The 25,657-nt window shown below is 37.9% G+C and overlaps 2 protein-coding genes across 7 annotated transcripts; one reads left to right on the top strand and one right to left on the bottom strand.

The window, feature by feature from the left end:
- Window positions 1-2,457: 2,457 nt before the first annotated feature.
- klhl22 (kelch-like family member 22) lies at window positions 2,458-25,372 on the top strand. Of its 5 annotated transcripts, XM_043246871.1 has the most exons (9): window positions 2,458-2,627; window positions 2,983-3,009; window positions 3,164-3,444; window positions 4,179-4,656; window positions 5,759-6,168; window positions 8,705-8,897; window positions 9,547-9,780; window positions 10,674-11,034; window positions 24,733-25,372. In XM_043246871.1, the coding sequence occupies exons 3-8, from the start codon at window positions 3,227-3,229 to the stop codon at window positions 11,013-11,015; spliced, it is 1,875 nt and encodes a 624-aa protein (XP_043102806.1). In that variant the 5' UTR covers window positions 2,458-2,627; window positions 2,983-3,009; window positions 3,164-3,226; the 3' UTR covers window positions 11,016-11,034; window positions 24,733-25,372. The 5 variants fall into 5 exon arrangements, with proteins under 5 accessions (XP_043102806.1, XP_043102805.1, XP_043102804.1 ...); XM_043246870.1 differs by lacking the exon at window positions 24,733-25,372 and having other exon boundaries at window positions 2,459-2,627; window positions 3,167-3,444; window positions 10,674-11,643; XM_043246869.1 differs by lacking the exon at window positions 24,733-25,372 and having other exon boundaries at window positions 2,459-2,627; window positions 10,674-11,643.
- Window positions 14,700-24,507, bottom strand: tbx16 (T-box transcription factor 16). 2 transcript variants are annotated; one of them, XM_043246876.1, is made up of 9 exons: window positions 18,243-24,506; window positions 17,980-18,136; window positions 17,770-17,872; window positions 17,228-17,392; window positions 17,000-17,146; window positions 16,682-16,752; window positions 16,408-16,493; window positions 15,730-15,943; window positions 14,700-15,642 (listed from the first exon to the last, which is right to left on the bottom strand). In XM_043246876.1, the coding sequence occupies exons 1-9, from the start codon at window positions 18,256-18,258 to the stop codon at window positions 15,186-15,188; spliced, it is 1,416 nt and encodes a 471-aa protein (XP_043102811.1). In that variant the 5' UTR covers window positions 18,259-24,506; the 3' UTR covers window positions 14,700-15,185. The 2 variants fall into 2 exon arrangements, with proteins under 2 accessions (XP_043102811.1, XP_043102810.1); XM_043246875.1 differs by having other exon boundaries at window positions 17,980-24,507.
- Window positions 25,373-25,657: the final 285 nt, after the last annotated feature.

Here is a 25,657-nt window from a genome sequence, read left to right as displayed (position 1 = left end):
TTGCTGTCATTGGTAATGAAAACAATAGTTTCATGCTCCACTTGCTAATCTGTGTCCCCCCGGTAAACGCCTGGTATATTACACCGCACTGATACCGGCGCAGGTTTATGAAATGCAGATAAGCTTTTTGTAAAAGTGGGGATGTTTAACGATGATTAACGGCCTAATTAATCATGTGTGGACAAGACGTCCTACACGCTCGCTCAATATTGTGCCAGTTCAACACTTGCGTTTGACAGGCTAGTGTGAAGGCTCTGAATATTTTAAGGGTTTTTTTTGTATATGAGCACATTGAACAGAAGCCACTTCCAAGATGTGTGTGTGTGTGTGTGTGTGTGTGTGTGTGTGTGTGTGTGATTTTTAGCTCAGAGACCTCCTGAGAATATAAGAAGCTGAATTAAGCTCACACAGGAATAAAAAAAAGAGTCAGATTGTCAGCGTGAACAAATGACACGAATGCGTTCGCGGGCGTAAAGGAAGCTAGAGCGATTACAGATTTCACCGGCCTCGCGTTTGCCCTCCGCGTTTGACTCGTATTGATTTCAGACCCACGACAAGTTGACACATGCCATTACAAATTAGCCGGCTAGGGGTTTGGGTGATATGAGCAACATGCTCCATTAGGAATGACACGGCAAAAGGAGCGAGAGAAAGCAAGTCAGTGAACGATAACATCGGCTGCTTGGAAAGGGTTGTCAAAACGATGCAAAAACACAGTAAAAAAAATGTATAAGTAAAGACGACTGGAGTGTGTTTTACTGTAAATTGCTAGTTCAGGCTTTCCAAAATATTGTATTGGATTCAGCGTTGGATCATTGCTCGTGAAATCCATCAGCGGTTTCTGAAGTAAAGCGGTTTCAAAGAAAATCTCACGTCGTTTTTTTTCTCAGTGTACGATACGAGAAAGCAGAACAAGATTTCACTTGATGACTTCCCTTTTTCTGTTATTTGACCAGACGGCCATTCCAGGAGAACAGAAGCGTCTGAAAAGCCTGCTTGGCTGTTCATTGGAAGGTCAAAATAATTTTTTGTATACAGGATTTGTATATCACTGGCCTTACCTTTTTGAAAGTATTACCTTTTAAGCACAAATTTGTACCGATAATGGGCTAAAATGCTCCATTTTGAGGAGTCCCTTTGGAGGCGCAGCCTTTTTCTGACAGTGTACCTATACAGTGCGTTTAGTATTTCATTAAAATATTGTAATATTAATCTAAAGAGTGGTGAGGGTAGCTTTAGGTTTTCGATTGTTTCTTTATAATCCAATACAACCTCTATAAACCTGAATGCATGTGCTGGTTAGGTATGTTTTGAAGCTGTGATGCTGGTTTGAGCTGGTCATTTGCTGGTTTAAGATTGTCCTCAACTGGTTATGTGCTGGTCCGTGCAAACCTGGTTATGTGCAAACCAGCATCCCAACAAACCAAATCAGCATATGCTGGTTTTTTTTTTCATCAGGGGTAAGTGTGTTTGTTCAATATTATCGATAAGTTAAATGCAGAATATGAGGTTTTCATGTTTAGATGGAGTACTTGCTGCAGCTGGGGTGCAGACATAAGAGGCTAAAAAACATCTTTCTTGTCCTGCCGAGATGAAGAAACAGAGCTCTGGCGTCCTCTGCTGGTCTTGAGAGGTGAAAACACCATTTCTGATAGGATGACCTCTGTGAGAGCTTTTCCGTTTACATTGCAAAACTTCAAATATAACACCATTTTTCATTGGCACAATACGCTATAAGAATAGAATGGCGCAGTAAACATTAAAACTAACTGTGCTATAACTTTAGAATTAGTTTAGAATTAATATGATAATATATAGTATGCTTGTAATCAGAGCTGGCAAATAAATGATTATGCGTGATCTGTATTACATAATCAGATGAAGTACTTTATTTTAGAGTGTATGTGTGTGTGTGTGTGTGTGTGTGTATATATATATATATATATATATATATATATATATATATATATATATATATATATATATATATATATATATATATTCATACATACATAAATTTATATTTTTGTGTGTGTATTTTTTTATGTTCATAATCAGATTATAATTACTTAAATTACATTTACATTTCATTATAGATTACATTTTGCACATTTTTTATTTTAAATTATTCGTAATGTACTGGTTTACCCTCTTTACTTTTTACATTAATACATTATTTTAAATGGTAAATTGAAAACAAGTTCAAAGAAAAATCTAAACGCATTCTAAAAAGTACTTTGAATACGTTACTTAAAATGAGCAACATTACTAATAACAGATTGCATTACTAAATACAATTTTAATCGAAGTAATTTGTAACTAATCTACCTTCTGCCTATAACATAACATAACATAACATAACATATAACAGAACATTCTATAGAGTTTAGCACCGATCATCACGTGACTGTTTGATGGCGAGCCGCAGTGAAGTCGGGCGCTTCTCATTTGACCGCGGCTGCTGATGTCATTTGTTTTGCTCTGCACCGGAAGCGCTGCTGTGACATCACGGGGAAACTCAGCTGGGCGATGAGAAAACAAACATACTAAAACATCTCGCATCCACACGGTCGCCGTCCTTATCGCACGAGTGCCCGTTGTCGTCCGACGGCACCGGGTCATTTCCGGTAAGCGCGGGAGTATCACGCAGCCTCGTGCACAAACTCACAACATCTACTGTAACCTACTGTAAGTTTATATAACCACCCCACGCTGCCGTGAGCGGAAGAAATCACACGAGTGTTTATCGTAGTGTTCATTTGCACTTTTTTTGCTAACATCATTTATTTTTATTGGAGGAATAAACACAGGCCACTACAGCTAAATGTTATTGTGCACAATTGTACAATATACAGTCATGGAGGCAGTCTGTTTACTTTGAGGACAGCTAGCCTTTCACTTAAAAACTGTGTTGTTATATATTTGTTCTCATTTATAGTAATTAACATGTCATTTTGACTTAGTTTTGTTTCTCTGTGACAGACAGGACGCTGTTTCCTGTAAATCAAGGTGAGCCTGTTGTCGTTCTCTGTGGTGTGATCTGTGCTTGTCTTTTACTTTCTGTGATGATTTAATAACAGTTGATGACTCGCTCGGGCCGGGGAAAGCTCTCTGGTTTAGTGTGCACTTACTAATTTCTCTCTCGTTTCTTTCATCGGGCAAGAAGCGTGGAGCTCCCCACAAAAATGTGAGCAGGTCCACTATCTGTTTGCATTTTGAACTCAAGATGGCTGATGATCTGGTCCCCTGCGCGGCTGGAGCCGTCCACTCCGCTCAGCCCTGCGCCAAGCAGAAATACCGCAGCAATGCCCACTCGCAGGGGCTGTTAGACGGGCTCCTGATGCTGAGACAAGGAGGGATTCTGTTTGATGTGGTGCTCCTGGTAGAAGGAAAGGCCATTCAGGCTCACCGCATTCTCCTGGCGGCGTCATGTGACTACTTCAGGTATGTCTGGCACTCCTGAAATGTTTAGGGATGATACGATTTTTTAAAAGTCTCACCGAGGCTGCAAATATTTTTTTGAAAATTAGAACAGTGTGTGTGTGTGTGTGTGTGTGTGTGTGTGTATATATATATATATATATATATATATATATATATATATATATATATATATATATTCATCTGTGTTAACATTATTTAATAAATAATACAATCATTCATTGTTAGTTCATGTTAGTTCACAGTGCATTAACTAATGTTAACAAACACAACTTTGGGTTTTAATAATGCATTAGTAAATTAAGCATTTACTAAGGTTAATAAATTCTGTAGAAGTAACTAATGTTGTTATTATGAAGTGTTATTATGTTATTTAAATATATTTATGTGGGTGTAAATTCACATTTATTATTTATAAGATACATTTTATTTTATTTTTTTATATATATATATATATATATATATATATATATATATATATATATATATATATATATATATATATATACTAAAATGTTTCAGATTTTAAAACAAATCTGTTTGTTATAGAAGAAATGCATTCAAGTCATTGTATGTGTGAATTGCATTTGTGGATAAAATAAATGAATATTTAATGTATCGCCAGTGGTTACTGTGAAGAGTATATTTGTAGAATATTGCAAAACTAAATCTGACGTGGATTTCCAAAGATTGAGCTCCATGACTGATGTTCATGACCTTGTTTTCTCCGTGTTTAGGGGTATGTTTGCCGGCGGTTTGCGGGAGATGCAGCAAACCGAGATCCCCGTCCACGGAGTCACATACACGGCGATGACCAAACTGCTGGACTTCATCTACACCTCAGAGCTGGAGCTGGACCTGGACACGGTGCAGGAAGTGCTGTGCGCGGCCACTCTGCTGCAGGTCCAGGATGTGATCGGCTTCTGCTGCGACTTCCTGTTCTCCTGGCTGGATGACGACAACATCCTGGAGGTGGAAAAGCTAGCCGACATCTACGGCCTCAACCAGCTCGGGGAAAAAATCCGCTCGTATCTGCTCAAGAACATCCAGACCTTCTCGCGTACGCCGGTGTATCGAAAGCTTCCTCCGGAAAAGATCCTGAGTGTCCTTTCCAGCAACGATCTGGAGGTGAACTCCGAGAACGAGGTGTTCGAAGCAGCCCTGCACTACCATTACACTCCTGAACAGGTGGAGAAGGACGATGTGTGCTTACAGGTGATAACCACGAGTTCAACAGTAAAAACCACATTTCACTTTTTCACAAAAAAGAATGAAGATTTTTCTAGTTCTAAATACTACTGTATGTATCATTGTTGAGATACTTTTTTTTTTTTTATTGATATTTTAAATTCAGTTTTTATGTTATTATATCCATATTTAATGTTTTTGTCATTCTTGGCTAAATGCATAGTTTTTAATTTTTGTGTTTTTAATATGTCAAATCAAACTAAATCGAAATAAGAAGCAAGTCAAATTTCTAAACACAAACAGGAGAGATCAATAACCATCATTTGTGACATAATCTATATATTTATTTGTGAGATTTTCAAAATTAAGATTTTTATAATTATGCTACTGTATGTATCATTGAGATACTGTAAAAGTTTTTGATAACACTTTGTAGTAAGGTGTTTTGTTAACATTAGCTAATATGTCAACTAATTAATTTATTTTATTGAATAATTAATCATCATTTTATTTAATTTTAACATTTTTGTTTTTATTTTTGATAGTTGTTTAACATAACAACATATTTTTTGTTTTATTTTTTATTATATCAATTAAAAAAATTAAATTAAACTAAATTAAATGCCTTTTAACTAAATTAAAACCTAATTTCTAAACGTAAACATGAGAGATCAACAACCATAACTTCATTTTTATATATGTATTTATGTGAGTCAATGATACATACAGGTGTCCGTGGTAAAGCAGAATTGTTTTATGAATATTAAGTCAATCCAAAATTAGATTTATATGTGTTGTGGATTTTTGAATTATAGTTTTTTTTACTTTTTTAGTATATCATTGTAAAAGCATGTTAAAATGATCCATTTAATGTCCAGAAAGTTTTTTTTTCTGTCGCGACCACAAATGCAGCAGAAAGCGTCTTGCTTATGTTTGCATTTTTTTTCTCTCACCGCCAGTAACCTTGAAATCAGGATGAGGCATAAAATTATGTCAAACGTGTGAGAATCAGCTGAGAATTGAACATATTGTTGTACCCTCAGAAGAAGATGTAAACCGTGTCTGTGCTCGAGCGAAACGGTGTTGTAAAATAACCGGTGATCTCTCTGCCAAACAACTTGTGGTTCAGGATCCGTTGCGGATGCTGGAGGCGGTGCGGTTCTGTCTGATGGAGAAGCAGGTGTTGCAGCGCTTGCACAGCCGGTTAAAGCAGTGTCCCCTGCGGGACTCGGTGGCCGTGGCTCTGCGCTATCACAGTCAGGAGCTGTGGCAGCCGGTGATGCAGACCCCGCTCACTCAGCCCCGCTGCAGCTCCCAGTGCATTGTGGGGTTCGGCGGCATGTACTCCTCCAGCGCTCTGGTGGACAATGAAGAGCGCTTCCAGGTGTTCCACCCGTCCTGGGGAGAGTGGCGCAGTCTGGCGGCAGATCGCGCTCCTCGCATGTCCAACATGGGCATCGCTGTCCTCAATAACTTTGTGTACTTGATCGGCGGAGACAAAAACACCAGCGGCTTCCGTGCTGAAGCTCGATGCTGGAGGTAAGTGATGCTGAATATTTATTTGCATTATGTTTTTATGAATCTAGAACAATTGCTTGCATAAACATTTTTTTTATACATCTTACATTGTAAAATGTTGGCCTAGCTTTGCTTTTACCAAATTTCTAATCCTACTGAATTATAGTTCCCAGTTTCCAAAATTATTCCATACTTTTATTTTATTGTTAATACATTTAATGAATTTTTCTTTGTTTAATTATAAATTGGTAACACTATTTTAAGATGCCCTTGTTACATGTTACATGTACTTACTATTATAAAAACAATAAATTCTGCATATTAATTGCATGCACGTAAACCTAATCCTAACCATATAGTACGTACATGTAGTTTATTAATATTACTCAGTGCTTTAATGTATAATTATACAGTAACAATGACACCTTAAAATAAAATGTAACCGATAAATTTCCATATATATATATATATATATATATATATATATATATATATATATATATATATATATATTATTTTTTTAAGTAATTTATTTGAACAAATACTATTAAAACAAAATTGTGATAATTTATATAAAAATAATAAATATAATTTTATATCATATTTTAAATTAATATATTTAAAAAAATAATTTATTGCTCATTTACTACATATATATGACTTCTTACATGATCCACTTAAGCGGGAGATTTTACTTTTTATGAGAGCGGAGCCATTACTTGGCCATTTCAGGACTTTACATCCTTCCCATATGGCCTTGTGTTTAGGATTATTGGATTTGCATTATACCCAAATCAATATAATCCAATAAGTGCTGATTGGATTATTGGACTTGTTTATCCAAATCTTAAATCAGTATAATTGCAAGAGCACTCAGAGTTTGAATGCATTTGAAAGTTTGGTAACTAAAATAAAACTCAAATATTTAGCATTCACCAAAACAACAATAAAAAGCTTATGAATCCATTAAAAAAGGAATTAAGATGCACATAACTAATACTACAAATGATGGACTAAAGGCTAAAAAACTATTAAAATTTCTCTTGTTTGCATTTGTATGCTCTTGTTTGCATATGGCATTCTAAACTACATATATATATATATATATATATATATATATATATATATATATATATATATATTAAATGTTTTACTTTAGTCATTTAACAGCTGCTAAAAAGTAGATTTGTCACTCAAGATCAGAAAATAGCCACAGTATTGCAGTTTAAAGATCCAAAATAGTAGATGAAGGAAGTGAAAGAGAGAACAGGAAAATATTTTCTGTATGAAGTCCCTTTGACTGTTGTTGTGGTTTTGTATACATCGTAGTAAGAGCTGCTGACTGAACAGATGTGCTGTACTTTTTTCTCACATTACCACAAAATATTTGCTCATCCCATTCTTTTTGAGTATTTCTATCTCGTCACAGTGGTGCGCAGAGCTCTTGATCAGTGTTGTTACTGCTCACAAACTAACACCAATATAAAGTTGTGTCTGTTACTTGAAAAGCTGAAACAAAATAGGAATATTAAATGAAACACTTACAAAATACAAAAGGTTGCATTAGCGACCAAATTAAATAAAGAAAATTAAGCTGACACAGTACGATTACTGAAACAATACAGTTTTATTACTAAAACTTATCAAAAAAATAATAAAAGGTCAATTGAAATATTAATATATATATTAAAAAGTGTAACAAATATTACTAAAATAACAGTGATCTTGATATTTCTCTCCATCCTCAGCTAGTGAAAGTGATCTTCTCTATGGCTTGCCTAACAAGCAGCGTCTCTGGTTTGGTTTCCGCTTCCTGTTAAACGTGCCAACGGTGCACACTATTGAGTAGTACTGTTAAAGTGGTTCAAGCGGCTGCTTTTATTAGTGTTAAACGTAACAGATTCTCTGTGCTTAGAAATAAATAATTATCCAATGAAATGTTTCAATTATGCATTACAAATATAAATAAAATTGAACTTTTATTAGAATTTTAGACTGTTAAAGTTGCTATCAATATATACATATCAAGTGTATGTACCTATCTATGTATGTATGTATGTATGTATATATATATATATATATTATATATATATATATATATATTAGTATTTCAGTACCTTTTTTAATCTTTACCAGAGCAAAACACTTTAAAATCCTGTTGATGAATATATAAATTAATATATATTGTTGTTTGTGTGGTAAACAATGGTCTGTTCATGACCTGCTGACTGAGTTATGTCAGTTAGGTTGAGACAGAGCAGCATTTCAATAAGCTCTATTGTTTTGAATAGAGAGAATCTTTATATTATCATATTATCCTTCAGTTTGTTCCACATTAATTCAACCCAAACGGCTTGGTAGTGATGCATTTTATACTACTAAACTTAATAGAAGTATATTTGAAAATCAGATAGTATATAATATACAGCAATACCAGTATATAGTTTTCCAAATGTATACGGCAGAAAATACGTATATAAAAGCACGTAACCAATTAATATAATTTTAAACAAAAGATATGCTACTATCTTTTTGATTCCACTGTGTTTTCATCAAGGTACGATCCCCGCCACAACACCTGGTGTACCATCGAGCCTTTGCGGCAGCAGCACGCCGATCATTGCGTCTGTGTGGTCGATAAATACATCTACGCCATTGGAGGACGAGACTACACCAACGAACTGGACTGCGTGGAGCGCTACAACCCACAAAACAACACCTGGGAATATGTGGCGCCGCTGAAACGAGAGGTGGACTGTTATCAGTAAACCGTTCTACTTTTACATGGGGATTGAAATGATGAGCTTATCTTTAGATATTGTGAATATTAGTCTCATATAATCAGAACGTCAGGCAGGTCACATGAGTTAGGGCTGATTCGTGGTGTTTATTTATTCAGTTCAGACACTTCAGATTTCAGAGTTAATGCACAACAATTATCATCAATTTTTTGGAATAGTTCAAACGGTTTATGAACCATTTGAGTCCCCAACAACAGGTTGACATGCAGGCAAGGTCAAAAAACACTTTCATTTGTCTTATAATTATTTTTGCCTTATTTGCGTAACGACTCCAAAACAATTAATTTTTCCAAACCCCTCCTTTTCGTGCTGCAGATCTACACTGATTGGTCGATTCTGTCTCATTTTTATTTTTTCATGATTTTTTCATCAATAGAAGGTTGAAACGAACAGAATTTGGTGTTTTTGGTAACTTTTGATCAATTTAATGCATCTTAAGTCCTAGTGATATTTCACAGTGCTGCTGTTTTTACAGTATTTTTGTTCAAATAAATTTGTTGAGCAGAAGAAATGTAGACATTTCCAAACTTTAGGCCAGCGGTGTAAGCTGGTGACAGGATCTGATGTACTTTGAGTTTAATGTGCTCAACGTCTGCAGGTCTATGCCCACGCCAGTGCAGAGATTGATGGGAAGATCTACATAGCATGTGGCCGGCGGGGAATGGCTTACCTGAAGGAGACCTACTGTTACGATCCCAGCGGCAATCACTGGAGCATGTGCGCCGAGGGTCCGGTGGAGCGGGCCTGGCACGGCATGGCGGCACTTAACGGACGAGCTTACGTCGTCGGAGGCAGCAACGATGGTTGTGGCTATCGGAGAGACGTCCTCAAGGTACTCAACCTCGTAGCATTGGCAAAAATACTTTGTATAGGTCAAAATAATAAGGAAAATCATTAGGATATTAAGTCAAGACATTTTGTAAAAAATTTTTACCATGAATATATCAAAACTTAATTTTTGATTAGTAATGTGCATTGCTAAAGACTTTTGGACTTTAAATGTGCTTTTTTCAGTATTTTTTTTTTTTTGCACCCTCAGATTCTAGATTTTCAAGTAGTTGTATCTTGGCTAAAAGTAAAAATTTACTTTGTTGATTTAAAATACAAAACTTGGTTAAATTATTTGTCTTTCAGTACCTTTTTAAAAATTTCTAGCACATTATCTGATTATTTTTACTTGATGTTACACTATACCACGTGACACCATGAATACAAATAGTACATTTCTAAAAATAAATAAATAATAAAAAGATAATAAAGATCATCAGTAGGGTTATATATATATATATATATATATATATATATATATACACACACAAAGTAAACAGTAGCATGCATATATATATATATATATATATATATATATATATATATATATATATATATATATATATATATTATTTTTATTTTATTTTTTTATATATATATAAATCCCTTATGCTGTTAGTGGTTGCGATTTAATTTATTTTAGCTACATTTAAATAAACAAATTCAGTTGACTAACTGTTTTTTGGTGTAGCAAAATGTATTTTTTTCAATTAGTATCATTTTTTTTCAGTGTCTTACAATCATATGCTTCATGTGAGGTTGGATTGTTCTTTGCGTGGCCCTGTTAAGAGTATTGTCATGAGCTTTCATAACAGACAGCATACTGCCTTTAAAGGTAGCTTTCTATGTAGAGCGTAGACAACAGATTTGATCCAGAGGGTCTGTCCGTCTCCGTAGGTGGCGTGCTATAACCCAATAGCAGATGTGTGGTCTGTGGTGAGCCAGCTGCCTGCTGGACACGGAGAGCCAGGTTTGGCCGTCCTGGATGGGCGCATCTACATCCTGGGAGGAAGATCGCACGATAAAGGCAGTCGAATGAAGTACGTTCACATTTATAACGCGGAGGAGGACCGATGGGAGAACGGGACAGCCCTCGAGGACCGCGTATCTGGCCTTTCAGCATGTGTCCTGCTTCTGCCACGAGCAGCCATGGCTCAGGCGCGCAGCTGGGAGCAAAGGGCTAAGGCGTCGTGGGAAGAGGTGGACTGGGATGACTCGGACAACTCCAGCGAGGACTGAAAGTGTTAGCGCCGCTCAGGTGGGGCTTAAAAAATGCAAAGTGAGGGAATCGTACTTTATTCAATTTGAGCTCTTGTGCGAAATTGCATAATTCTTTACTCGATCAGGTTTTGGGAGCGTCACTTGTTGTGCCTGTCTGTAAGTAACTGAAGGTAAGTCGGAAGTGTTCTGGTTTAGATGATTTCCAATTCACACTCCTTCATGCTTGTGGGGTAATGTTACCCACTCTTTTAGGTTGTCGTGCCATTTTATATTGTTTTACATCCAAAACTTCATTCAGAACTTATGAGAAACTGTTAGAGATGCTAACACTGTACATGCACTTTACAATTAGATTTGGATTTTCTTTATAATGACGGTGCCTTTATTTTACAGATATGTTTTGGTACGTCCAATGCCTTTTTATTAATACATTTGAATTAAGTGCAATAACAATTTTCAAAAGAGTAAAGGAAAGGGTAAAAAGGATGCTTTAGCGCAGGAGTTGGCAACCTGCACTACATGTACTACTTTTTTTTTATATATATCTTGTGATCAAAGCTGAATTTTCAGCATCATTACTTCATTACATTACATAACATTACAATACATGATTCAGAAATCATTCTGATACGCTAAATTGCTGTTCAAGAAACATTTCTTATTATTATCAATGTTAATGTGCTGCTTTATTCAAAAAATGCTAGTTTTAAAGAAAATAATAATGCTTTTATTAATCAGGCACACATTAAATTAAAGTTGACAGTAAAAATTATATTTTAAATAAATACTCGACGAGCAGCGCTATTGTTTGCAGCATTGATAAGAAAAAAGAAGCATTATTAACAGGTGAGCATCAGCAATATCTGACAAGAGGAGAAATCACACGTTTAAACAGAAAGCTAAATAATAAACCATAAGCTTGGTCACAATCGTGTAATTATTTAGTAGCATTTCATCTGTCGTAAGTCTCGTCTACTCAGCATATTAGAATGATTTCTGAAGGATCGCGTTGCAGGATTCAACTGCATTTTTAAATATATTAAAATAGAAAACAATTATTTTCGGTTGTAATTATACTTCGTTAATGTTGTTTTTACTGTGGTTTTGCTCTAACAAATGCATACCAATTTTAAAAAATGATAATAATTTTAAAAATCTTACCCACATAAGTTTTGAAAGCCATTGTTAGCGTATATAGAAATAAAACGAATGAGTCAGTGATTGCTGTTATAAATGAACACTTTGAGCTTCACCTCAGACAGGTTGCCAACTGCTGCTCTAAAGACCGCTGATTCACTCCAAAGATTTTGTTCAAAATAATTCCTTTAAACGTTATGCACTCCTTTTCACTGTTTGCTTTTTCTTTTATTTATTTGCTGTATTCGTTATATCAGACATATCGCCTCTTCGAAACATTTTTGCGACGTTGGGCCCTTTTGAATGTCATAACCACAATCCCCCCCAAAAAATCATATTTTTTATTAAATGATTTGTGGAATATTTGATTTTTTGTATCGGATTTCCATCGTATTTGACACGAAGTGGTCTAAATATGCATTCGCTCTGACTGTAACTGCTGAGGCTAATTGTGTTTCTTCTAACGTTTTGGAAATGCGTTACACGTTATAACAGCACCGTTACCAGCCGCAGTGGACAAATTCATGAATTGCCGCATTTACAATAAAGTCAATGGATTGCACTGTAGTTGTTTGGATGGCTTTAAAGGGTTCGAACGAGGCCGGATTAATACAGCGAGCCTATATAGGAACTGAGGAGAGACTATTGATTTAGTGACAGATGCAGATGCCAGTATCTGTGTTTTTAACTGCCTCCGCAGCATTAACACGTGCTTGTCTGTGAAAGACACCCGGAGGAGCTCTTACAGCTACCCTTCAGAGTTAAATGGCCTTTAAGGGGTTTTTTACACCACAGACGTTTGGGTTCTTTCCTCTCACTCGTGCGTTCACTTCGCTCGCTCATAAAAACCCTTTCAGCATGTTTGATTTCTTTTTCTCTGACAAGAATCTCATGCCTTTCCGGCACACGACAGCTCCTTTTTCAGCTTTCTGCTTCAAACTTTTTATTAGCTGCTAGCATTATCACAGCTTGATAACCTGCCAGTAAAACGTGTTTGATACAGTTGAACTAGAATTGCTTTAAACCTCCGTGTAAGTCATAACGCCACGCATGTTGCATGCGATAAACGGTGAAATTATATTATAAAGCAAATGGTTCTTATGCCAAAAACAATTAAACGTCAATTAAAAAGTCGTAAGAAAGTATGACCAAAAATAAGTTTTATGACATTAACTAAAAACTTCACTGTAGATATAAAAGAATATACTTGCAAAAAGTGCTAATTTAATGTTCTTTACAATTAGGTGAAAATGTTATGATTTTTTTTAAATCAAATAATTATTAAAAAATTATATGTGAAAAATATTACATATTCAACGGGAAATGTTTGAGATAATAAATAAATATAACAAATATGAATGCGTTCTTTAACCCCTTACGTTTATTAGGACAGACACAAATATTATGTGAATGCAAAAGCTTTTTTAAAAAGCATAACTTTCCTTTCTGCTTACATGGTTTAAATGAAAATAACTTTTGTAATATTGTACACTCTTTATATTTTCCGTGCTATTGTGGCCCTTTTATTTTCACACTTATATGCATGTATTTAATATAAGTGAAATGTGTTTACCCAAGACATAATTAATAACAATACAAAGGCAACTCGGTTATTTCAGATATTGTTAATTGTGGAGTTAAATGAGCTGTTGAGCTCTTTCTATTTGTGTCGCAGAAGTAGCTTAGTAAATCTAACCACAATGCTTATCTGTAGTGTGCGTGAGTATCAAATAGCTGCTAAGCTTGTCTAAAAGACGCTAAAGAGCTCAGTAATGAATTGAGCTCGGCTAATTCTCCCTCTCAGGACACACAAACACACAAACACACCTCCCTCCCCCCTTTACGGCAGTCATTAGCGCCTGACATCCGTGACGGCAGCAATCAGCGTCCGTCTGCAGTTTGGAGTGGTGCAAAGAGCCCTGAACCACCCCCCAACCCCCATTTTCACGCCTCTTAAGACTCTTTCATGGGCACACAGGGGCCTATGACATGCTTTGTTATGTAAGGTAGTACCTTAAGTGTCCTGAGGATGCAACATCAAATAATGTGTGTGTAGACAGACAGGGAGGGGCGGGGTTCCAATTAGGGCCGACAAAAGGGGGGAAAGTGGAAAAAAAAACAAAAAGGGCACTGAAAGTTAAAAAAATAAAATGATATAGTCGTTGACACAAATGAACAAAAAGCTAATGTAGTCATTGTACATGTGAAAATGCATACATTTACAAGTGATTTGTTACAAAAAAAACGATCTGGTTGCTATTTATTTTTTTAGAATTTAGTAACATTGCGTGTGCGGTAAAATGTACCTGTAAACTTAATATTAATAATCCATGTAGTTATGCTTCTTTTTATATTAATGTTTGTAAACGTCAATATACATTACAATTAGGTACACCATAATTACAATTAGGATCTCACACAGACTTTCGAAGTGCTCCCGTTAACAGATGTTTCTGTCTACTTCACTTCCCCTCGAACCGATCTTCTTTATGACCCATTTATTCATGCAAGCTTATCAGCCGCTTGCTTCTTCCTTTGAAACAGAAAAAAACCATGACCACGGCGTCTTCGAAGATATTTACTGATCATTCTGAATTTCAGACATACAACATTGTCATTTCCAAACAGCATTTTACACTAAACGATTCAATTTTTTTTTTTTAACAAAAATAATATTAAGTAGCAGCAAACGCAAACACAGAATAAATAGACATTTTAACAACAAAGCCAAGAAAACCGGTCCGTTCTTGGTCCTCGGTACGCAGGCATGAGTTTTCAAGTCAAAGGGTATCAAAAGTCCATTTCCAAATGTGTTTAATGCGGCACTATTGACGAGCACAGAAACCAGAGACACGCAAATCAGCCTTTTTTTTCAGTTAAACCGAAGCAGGTTATTTATTTTCTATTTGCATCCAAGTTGACTCACGAACGACATTCGAGCTAGTGCCACGCGCGTCCTCATTACGTTTTCGCTCAGCGTTCATCTGGCGCTCGCAGGTGTCCGATCCAGACCTCCTCGTGCAAGACTTTAGAAAGCGTCTCGTCTCTCGCTCACCAGCACGAGTAAGAGAACAGCGGGTACTGGCTCCAGTCTCCTACGTTTCCGTGGTGATAGCCGTGATGGACGGCCTGGGTGCTGTATTCGGTGGGCAGGTGGTGATGGGGCGGAGGAGGAGGGGGGTACTGACCGGAGGCCGCCCCGCTCCACTGTCCCAGAGACTGTTCCGTGCTGTAGGCCGTGTAGAGGGGATGGGGGCCCAGCATGCCCGGCTTGGCCTGGGCTATGGCCATGTTCAGCACCCCTGCGTATTCCTGGGGTCCCGCTGGGGATGCGGGGCAGGGAGGCAGGCCGAACTCGGGGGCGGAGGGCTTGCTGGAGGTGTCCTGATCGGGCACGGTGGCAACGTCCGGCACTCGGGACTCGAAGCTGGAGCGGCTTCCACATCCGCTGCTGCTGCTGCCGACGCTGGAGGAGGACGGCGAGGGCGACTTGCCATATTCATGAAATCTGCGGAAAGGTCGAGAATTTAACATTGAGATACTGGACAGGGGGAGAACAGGTTAGCGAGTCCGGTTTGAGGTCTGTGGCCTGTACCTGTAAGGCTGGTACGTGTTCTGTCCCGGTACGAGCTGCTCGGAGCTGTAAATGTCCCGGGGGTCCGAGCCCAGAGGGGACTCCGCACGGAGAGCGTGGCCGTTGTCCCGGTCGCACGCGCCTCCCCATGGGGAGTACCGCTCGGCCTTCACCTCTGAGTCCTTACGGCCCACGTGTTCGTCATCCAGACCCTCGCATGAGGACTGCTGCATATCTGAAGAGATAAATGTCAAGAAGACATTAGTAAATCACAAGAGAATTTTTCAAAAAAAAAAGTTGTCAGACGATTAATCACATTCAAAAAAATTTTCAAACTTTATATCAATTGGCTTTAACTACTACAATGTACTTATTGTGTTTATATTGTATTGCAAAACACTTTTGCTGCTATTGACGTTTAAGGGTGGGTAGAAGTGTATGGAACGGGTCGACATTTGTAAGGTCAATACAGAAATTAATAACAGATATATATATATTTTTTTTATGTAAATGCACATAGTAGGCCACCTAATATAAAGCGGGACCAAAAAATTTTGTTTACATGAAATGTGCGTACTGCGTGTATTTATAATGTATATGTAAATAAACGCACATGCAAATTTTGGTTGCAGGTAATCGCCTGAAAGCACTAATCCTGTATGTACATGGAGATATTCATTTAAATACAAAGACCATTACCTCGTGGACTTCCGTGTTCTGAATCTTTTGACAAGTTCATCTTCTTTGCAACTCTTTCGGGATCAGCCAGACTTCTGTTTGCTCGTCTGTCAAAGGAAAATTGTTAACAATGTAAAACTGTAAACAAATGTATTGAATATATTAAAGTAAACGTTAACAATTGCAAAATATAGAAGTTTTATATTTTACACTAAAACAATCCTTATGATTTATTTTTTTGGGACGGACAAGTCAACGGGACATGAAAATAAAAACAACATTAATTTAATCTTACCTTTTAGAGTTTGTGCCCTCGTCTCTGAATCCTTTGGCAAAGGGGTTGTGGTCGATTTTCAACTTTGTAATCTGTGAGAGAAATAATGTAGGAAATACCATCAATTTGAATTCTAACTAATGCTAATAAAAAAATAACTATTCAACTTCAAAATGTATGCCCAAGAACATATACATGCTTCACATAAAATAGGAATTGATGCTGTAACAAATGATAAGCATAATCATGAGGTCGATCAGGGGGTTGCTGTTTACTACATTGTTATATCTAGCAACAAACTAGTTCATATTTAAGCGATAAAGCATATAAAGCTCTTACCTTCGTGTTCTGGTATGCAGTGACGGCAGTGAAGGACGTCTCGGGGAAGGTAAAGGTTTGGAAGACGCTCCAGCGAACGCTGTACAGATCGTCGGCCTGAACGATGTGGAAACGTGGATGGTAGCGGTGCATGGAGTGAAGGATAATCTGAATCGAAAGGAGAGACGTTGGTTAAAATCAAAGCCTAATTACCATTAAACAAACGTAAGAATCAGAACAGGCGCTTACGTGTCCATGCTGGTCCAGGGCATTGTTGGTAAGCTTGAGCTTGAGGAAGGACACGGACTGCTTCATCCAGTGGCTGCCGGGCGCTGGAGAATCAGGGTGTAGGTATGTCCTGTAGGGCGGCTGAGGCTCGGACTTACCAGCGACCTCCCACTTGTCCTTGTTCCACTAAAGAAGAAGAAGAAGAGTTGGATTAAATAACTGGAGACTGGAGAGTGAGTCGGAGCTGTGACAGGAGGTGCGAGAGTATGTGTGAACGAGAGTGTGTGTCGGGGCAAAACCCCCCAGTGGGCCCTGTAAAAACAGGAAGAGTTGGGGCTCTTTGAAGTTGAGGAGCGCAATCAGTGGTGAGAACGTTCTGGGGAGACACATGCGACAACGTCCCCCAACGCTCCAGCCGTTCACGACTGATTCCCAACTCAACGGCTCTTCATTTCAATAGGACCCTATTGGTCTAGATTAGCCTCAGACCAGAGCATTCAAATGGATAAGACTTTAATGTTTCTTAGAACTGGAGTAAGAGCAGATGAGGTTTTGGTTCTTACCTTGTATCTCAGGCCATCTTCTGGCACCATGTCCACCAGCAAGATGTACTTCGCATAAGGCACCAATCCAGACAAGCTGATTTTGCAGTGTGGAAACATCCTCCTGTAATATAAGCGTATGAAAGCAAGTTAAGTCTCGAACGTGCATTAAGGTGAGTTTATAGAGTTTAGCTTATCCAGAACTTGCTCGTGGTTGGTTCTGAGACAGACCTGCCAGGTTTGGTGATGATCATCTCGGTGCCGATCTCATGGAAGGATCTCCACAGCTCGGGATCCTCCAGAGTCATCCGGATGTTGCCCTGATGATAGGAATCGCCGGCTCCAGCCATGGAAGGCGGAGGAGGGAGACTGAAATTGTGCTTGAGGTCTGAGGAAAGAAGGGATATTTTGAGATTTTCTTGGTTTTTCATCCAGTGCAAAAAGAGCCTGCAAGAGACCTCCAAGTTGCGTTAAGAGTTAAAACAAGCACTCACCTCTGATAGCCTGCATTATTTAGGCTTCTCAAAAGATGTCCTCCAGAAGAGAATGCGACGGACCAAAAACAGCAAATGTGAATGAGCAAAATCTAGATGTTTCAATCAAAAATACAAGCTCTCCATAACGTTAAGTCCAAGGATGAAGGGGTTCAGTGTTGTGTTGTGTCTGTTGCTTCTGCCACAGATGCAGAGGGGGTGTCCCACACCTTTAAGTGGGATCTGAATGTGGGTGGGGCTTGGACCCCCATTGCCAGCCTTTGAAGTGACACGGTGATGAGTCAATGTCATGATCTCATTGGCTGATGGACAGAATCAAAGAGAGTTAGCAGAGCCTTGATAGAGTCCCAACAGGAAGGGGACAAGCAGAGGAAACATGTCTTTATGAACTGCTAAAGGACTTTTAAGCAAATACGCACAGGCCCAGAGCATACAGGACAGCAAATCGAGCACAAAAATTCCCTTCATTAATCCAGCTAATGTGAGGAAGAGCAAAGACTTCACGCAAACATAATCTGACACACTCAGCGCTCGCGTTTGCTAATTCACACACACGTATCCACTAATTCTCACTGATGCTACAGACACCGGGTCTTGATTTTTACAACCAGGTCAGACCATGGCAAATAATTTGAAATGCAATTGAAGTTGTCACTACAGTATGAGGTTCTTCTGAACTTTTTTCTTTTCATATGTTTCAATCTTGGCCTTCACATTGAGTTTAATGTAAATGCTTTCACAACTTTGCTAACATTCCTCTTTAATCATGAAGAAACTACAAAAGACCACACAGAACCATTTTGACCTTCATTACCTTTGGTTTTTGTCAGCAGTTGTTTAACAGCAGTTTTGGGACCAATATTGACATACGGTCTTAAAACTAAAGCTTCTTAACGGTTCTTTGAAGCCCTAAGCAACAGTCTTATCAACAATTAGTATTTGCGGTGACTATATGGTTCTTCTGAGATTCAAATATTCTTGATACTGTATACAGACTTTTGATTCTAGGAATCATCTTTTTTAAAGAGAGAAAATAAAAAGGTTCAAGTACTGATTTTTCTTTTTGAGAATTATAAACCTTTAAACATTTTCTGGCATGCTGCAAAAATCATTTTTGGTGCTTTATTTGAATCTTTGTGTTCAAAGGATCGATTTTACATTCCTTAAAGTAAAGTCTCCAAAAGATTTTGCAGCAGCAATGCCATAGAAAAAACATTTTGGTTCCCCAGAGAGAATTCATTTTTCTTGGTGAGGACCCTTTAATGGAATGGAAAAGTTCCATGGACGTTGAATGTTCTTCTCGAAACCATGGACGCCCACAAAGAACATTTTATAGAGAATGTTTTAAGCTCTTTGTATGTTTTAATGATTCAAAAACAAGCTATTTTGAGAGATTTCCCAAATACATTATGGAATATCAAACGCATGATTCTGACTGAATCGTCTCTTTGAATGTCTCAGTGAAAGTGCGCCACGTAAAGTCATTATAGAGTTATGGCAGAAAGCAATGCCTGGAGCAAATCTACAGGTGAGGTTTACCTGAGGAGGTGTGTGTGTGTGGAGGGAGGGGGTTGTGTATTCAGGGTGTCTAGACATGACCGTTCCTTGATGGTTAATCTCATTAGGAAGAAATGCTCTCTGAAGGCAGCAGGCTTTCTATTCATGCAGAGAGATACAGGCAGAGATACATAAAGAGGGATTGATAGATAGAGAAAAAAAAAGAAAGATGGATCCAAAAGAAATGTGAATGTTTTAGTGGTTCACAGCCAGTAAGCACCACTTACCTGAGTTTTCTTGTCTTTTTTTTTTTTTTTTTTTTTAGAATAGGGAGAGTTTAGTTGTGTGACTATCAGGCATTGTTATGTATTTGTGACTATAGGCTGAAAGAAGTGTTTGACTGACTGTTCACAAATTGATCTGCAAGCAGATGTGTCTTTAAACTGAAGACCGGAAGGCTTGATTTATATATTTTTAAAATATAATTAGAATTGAGAAGGTAGAGAGTACTGGATGCTATGGGGAAGCGTGAACATTAGCTATACAATGGGGTCAAATAGAGAATTCCAAATTAAAAATAAAAATAAAGTTTTATGTTTTTAATTACAGTTACGGCATATAATAAAATTTGTGATAGGTAAAATTTGTAATATAAAAGATTCTAAACCATACCTTGGTATATTTGTGACATTGATCTTGTAAAAGATTGAAAATCATTTCACATTTAAACATATAAAGAAAGATTTTTTAAATTAAAGTTATGACAAACAGAAAACATTTGAATTAATAAAACGTTTTAAATGTATTAAAGATTCTGCAATATTTTTAGGCAAATTAGAGACATTTACCATGTGAATTTGATAGAGGTTTCATTAAATATCCGGGATTATAATTTATAATTTTTAAAATGTAAATGTTTATAACAAATAGCAAATGTAAAAAACTTCTAGGCAAATTTGTGACATTGATCATGTGAGTTCAAGTGCTGCCGCCTTTTTACACAGTTATACAGACAAACCAAATAAAGATATTAGGAATATTAACAACTCAATAAATATTAATACTGGGAGAATTGTTTTCCCTCCTTTAGGTAGGATCTTACATAATTCTTAGGTGATTTCAATCCAAACTGGACCCAGATCGAAACCTTTAGGGTTGATTCCACGTGCACTTGCTTCAGGGTGTTTTTAAAACAGGAATTGAAGGAGACAGAGGCAGAACCGATGATGTTTTAGTCATCAGAAAACACAATCCACAGTTTGTTCTGTTTCTCCACCCTGGCATAGAGCACTGTTAGCACAACTCTTTCTTATGCTAAACTCTAACTCCAGCAAAACAGACTCTTAATCACCACCATTTCCTACATTTGCAAGAACTCTCAAAGGACTGAAGCATTTGAGAACAAATACTGCCGTATACAAAAGACCCCCCCCAAAAAAGACCATTCGCGTGACGACATAATGTTGCATTGCTGATACACTCTGTGAATATGTATAAGCACTGAAAGAGATGGATGTCCATCTCCTTTTTCACGTCTATAAAGTCAAATTAAAATGGCATATGGCAAATAAAGCTAGACGCATGATAATAATGTTTCTTCCTGGTCAAAGAAGCAATCATAAACGGGCTATTAATGTATAATAAATGTGTTATAACAGCACTTCTAACTCAAAGGCGGTCTTGAGTGCATTTTTTCCTATTGATCAACAGCAAATTAACCTAAAGCTCGTTTTGACTGTCGTTGTTTAGTGGCTTGTTCTTAAAGCAGCAGTTAAATCAGAAATGCCTTTTTTACGAGCCCTAAAAGCACTCAAAAGCGTATCGATTGGGGATATTGGCTGAACTACAAGATCTTTGAGCCTTACACTCAAAATCATCTACACAAAGTAAATCCTTCACACCTCAGGGTCGCTCTGGAGAGTAACATCGAGAGGCCTAAACCTGGAGGAATAGGCAGAAGAAAGACATTAGCCCAACACACGTTCAGCTATCTTTCCATCATGAAGGTGCGATGACCAGGTTTCATTGCCTTCAGCTGATACCGGTCAGTATGATTCACACATGGCGTGTGGCTCTCCTCACTCCACTGAGGTTACGCACACATTTCCATCAGACTAATGTGTAGTTTTTCTAAACCTAATCCACCGGTAGCCCACTCGTATTAGAGCTTTTATTACGCATTACCAGAGCGACACATTTCATACATTTTACACTAGAATAGGTTTGTGGTTGGTCTAAATGACTTGAGTGTGACTTCGGCATTTACTACAGTATTCGGTAATTAAAGGGTTGTCATGAATCACTTAACCCCCATGTCGTTACCCAAACCCGTAAAAGCTCCGTTCATCTTCGAAACACAATTTAAGACATTTTGGATGAAAACCGGGAGTGATTAATGACAAAGTGCTCAATTTTGGGTGGAGTTGCCCTTTAAATTCAATCACATGTTTCTGTGAATTTGTTTTATTCAGGTACTACTGAAATTGAATCATGCACTCAGTTTCCTAATGAAAGTGAAATTATTCTTTTAACTTTTATAACCGTTTAGACTTCCAAAGCAAAAAGTCCTTTTTTAATGACCTTTAATGGTTTTAATAGCCATCAACAGCCATTCAACCCGTTTAGATCCAATAGTGATTTGTAAGTGTGAGAACAAGAACAAATCATTGATCTAAAGTAATGCTTTTTAATCATAAACTTAAAATGGACAAACTTGACTCAATGTGAACGTGGCTGACAATCAGTCCACAAACAACTATAGTATATTCAACTGTCAAATGACTGTAAAATCAGCTGCATTTCAGCAGGTTTGTTCCTGTTTAACATCTGGTGTGTCTTGCTAAGAATACCGCCAGGATCCTGACATCCAGAAAAGGCAGAATAGGTATAGTTTTTTTTAAGTTTTTCTAAATGACACAAGACAGACCTCTTACACTGACAAAGTGTGACGTTTATGTGGAAAAATAATGCATAGATGAGGCGGCGAAATGTGGAAGATTAAAAAAAATAAATAAACTATCCATGGGTCTGCCAAAGGGACCTGGGAACAAAATTGGGATCTGCCTATGGTCATCTGCCTCGAAGATCATACGTTTTGTATAAATTATATGATTTCATCCACCTCCTAAAATAGTGCTGTTTTCTCGGGGTGATCAGGTTCAGGAGAAATGAGCTTAGCGTAAGCTAGCGTGTGAAGAGCTAATGCTGTCATTTGAAACAAGTCAGTCGTTGAAACGGACACCAGCCTCCATTTTAAAGCCAGGCATGTGAGACATGAACTCGCTGGCTTATTAACACCTGAGAGGTGCTTACACGCTTGGAAATCAGACACATTAGATGGGTTTAATTACGGTAATCATTCCCCTCAATGCTTACCCTTCGAGTCGCTTTCATATATTTCTTTAGTCCTCCTCTTATAAGGCTGAATATAGCGACCCGGCGAGTCGCAAAAGGTCAAACTTTACCTCGATGACTTTTGCTTAACCCTCCGAATCTGTGAAGGGCGTCATAAAACGATCCATATCCCCTTTGATCAGGTTAAAACATCATTAATGTGTAACTGAAAACACATGGTTGCTCTTTAGAGGAAGCGTATGGTTAGCTGAAGTGTCGTAGCTAAACGTTACAGGAGGTTTCCTACTGTAGACCCCACAGGGATCAAGAGAGCCCCGCTGAGACGCACCGAGCTCACGCTGGGCTCCGGGGGTCTGCTTTGGGACTCCGGCAGCTGATCTCCAACCAGTTTTGCTGCTGGCTTTTAGGACGGGGTGACAGTTTGCGAGAGAGAGAGAGAGAGGACAAACTGGAGGAAGTGGCAATGTCACGGCCAAGACCACAACACACGCTGCTTTCTGGCTCACCAGACCCTTCACATCGTGCTTTGTTATTACGCCAAGCTAATCGCTTTACATCCCAGAGAGGTTTCTTTATCTGAGAGTCGAAGCGTTTCAATCGGAAAGGCATTTAAATACAAGAAACGCTGGGAGAATCAAACGTGGCACGTCGTCGTCTTCTTCTTCTTCTTCTTCCTTCTCCTCCGGCTCAACTCTGCATCCGTTCCGCATCGCAGACGCTCGAGTCTGGAGGTGTTAGCGGCCTCTGCCATTTGCCGCGGCCCCGCGTGGACGTAGCGTCACTCAATAGCTTAACAGCTGCCAATACACAGGCGCTCCGGGCTGGGATCAGACGGCTGTGGGGTCTATAAAGAGCCCCCCCGCTATGGGCCGACGAGAAATCTCACACCTTTCCCTGCATTAGCCATGCAATCTTCTCTTTTGATGCTCTAACTGGCCACTTTGAGTGCTCAGGTACGGCCGTCAGGGGGAACGACGAGGACGTTAAACTGGAGGATTTTTGGATGATAAGTGGGCTTTCAGAAGAGCATGCAATAAGGCTGGAGTGAATGAATGCCACAATCATACTGAACTGGCCCTGGAAGCCAAGCTTTTAGACGATTACCATAGTTTTTCCCCAGTTGTTCATACTCGAAGGTATTTTGGTTTTAAAATCATGGATTGCATTTAAATAACTTTTGAAAGTCCCCTGCTATTTCTAGGGTCTTCGTGATTATGGGAGCACAGTATGAAACAGTGTTATCTACAGTACAGTTTAAAAAAAGTGTAATAAAGCATGAAGCTAGCAGGATCAAGGTCACTGGTTCCGTTCCCAGGGACAATCAGGATCAAATCTACACCTTAAATACAACGCCAATAGCTTTGGATAAAAACATCCAAATGCATACATTTCAATGAAAATCAAGGACATTTTTTTTCTTTATCAAGTTTAATTCACATTATAGAATTATTTAGACATTATTATATAGTATGTATTGTAATATTTAGTACAATATTTAATATATTTTCAGTTTATTTTGAACTTATTTTTGTTTTAAAGTTTTTTTTAATCTCTCTTTCTCTCTCCTCTATATATATATATATATATATATATATATATATATATATATATATATATATATATATATATATATATATAGCCACTTTATTTAGATGCTGTTTTTATTCCAGGCATATTTAGCCTTTGATTAAAATGCCATCAACGTGTCAGGACATGTCAGGACATTTGAGCATTTACTACAAGAAGTAGCCCAAGGCCACTTATGATTGGCTCATTCACCTGAATTAAAGGCCAGTCGTCTTATAGCGCTCCTCCAAACTGCCTCAACCGTTGTCCCAGCATAACCACAGAACTACATATGGGCCTCAATTCAGATCACAGACCAAATATACATTATGACTCATAAGTATTCAGTCAGATGGAGGCCAGCAGACGCACACAGGAGGCAAACAATCACCACCTACCCCCACATCCCCTAAAAAAGATCTGACACACATTTGGTCCCGTATGTAAGAAAACAAACCCAGAGTGTAGTGTGCCTGACAAAGGGACTAAATGACACATTGGCAGCACTTCATAAGAAACCTCTGGGAGCTGCTAATGGGCCTTAATGGCCTTCCTCAAGTCTGAGGGCTTCACACCAGCCTGGACTCGGCCTTTGACATGGCCTGGCTAAAAGACGGGGTGGTCTTCAGCCCACGAGGATTACAGGACGACTTTGAGGAGATGACGTCATCTTTTCTCATAACTCCCTTCATGTAAGGTCAAAAAGTGGAGAGATTTTGTAGAAATAACATGCATATGTATAAACAATCATCTATAAATGAGTGACTTGTGGTAAGACAATGAAAAATGTATATATATAAAAGTATATATATATATATATAAAAAAGTGTATATATATATATATATATATATATATATATATATATATATATATATATATATATATATATATATATATATATATATATATATAAATTTCCCTCTCTCTAACATGACACCCATTTTTGGTTTTGTGGTTTTAGTTGTTCCAACATTTTTATAACTAAATTTAGAATAGG

This window comes from Puntigrus tetrazona, chromosome 8 (assembly GCF_018831695.1).
Source record: "Puntigrus tetrazona isolate hp1 chromosome 8, ASM1883169v1, whole genome shotgun sequence".
Taxonomy (NCBI): Eukaryota; Metazoa; Chordata; class Actinopteri; order Cypriniformes; family Cyprinidae; genus Puntigrus; species Puntigrus tetrazona.
The sequence above is the reverse complement of the archived record's forward strand: the minus strand, read 5'-3'. Positions and strand labels throughout refer to the sequence as shown.

Coding starts and splice junctions, on each gene's coding strand:
- klhl22 (XM_043246871.1), top strand. CDS start 3,227: ATGGCTGATGATCTGGTCCCCTGCGCGGCTGGAGCCGTCCACTCCGCT. Junction 4,657..5,758: donor AGGACGATGTGTGCTTACAG/GTGATAACCACG, acceptor CTTGTGGTTCAG/GATCCGTTGCGGATGCTGGA. Junction 6,169..8,704: donor GCTGAAGCTCGATGCTGGAG/GTAAGTGATGCT, acceptor GTTTTCATCAAG/GTACGATCCCCGCCACAACA.
- tbx16 (XM_043246875.1), bottom strand. CDS start 18,179: ATGAAAAACCAAGAAAATCTCAAAATATCCCTTCTTTCCTCAGACCTC. Junction 16,753..16,999: donor CTGCATACCAGAACACGAAG/GTAAGAGCTTTA, acceptor TTTCTCTCACAG/ATTACAAAGTTGAAAATCGA. Junction 15,643..15,729: donor AACACGTACCAGCCTTACAG/GTACAGGCCACA, acceptor ACCTTTCCGCAG/ATTTCATGAATATGGCAAGT.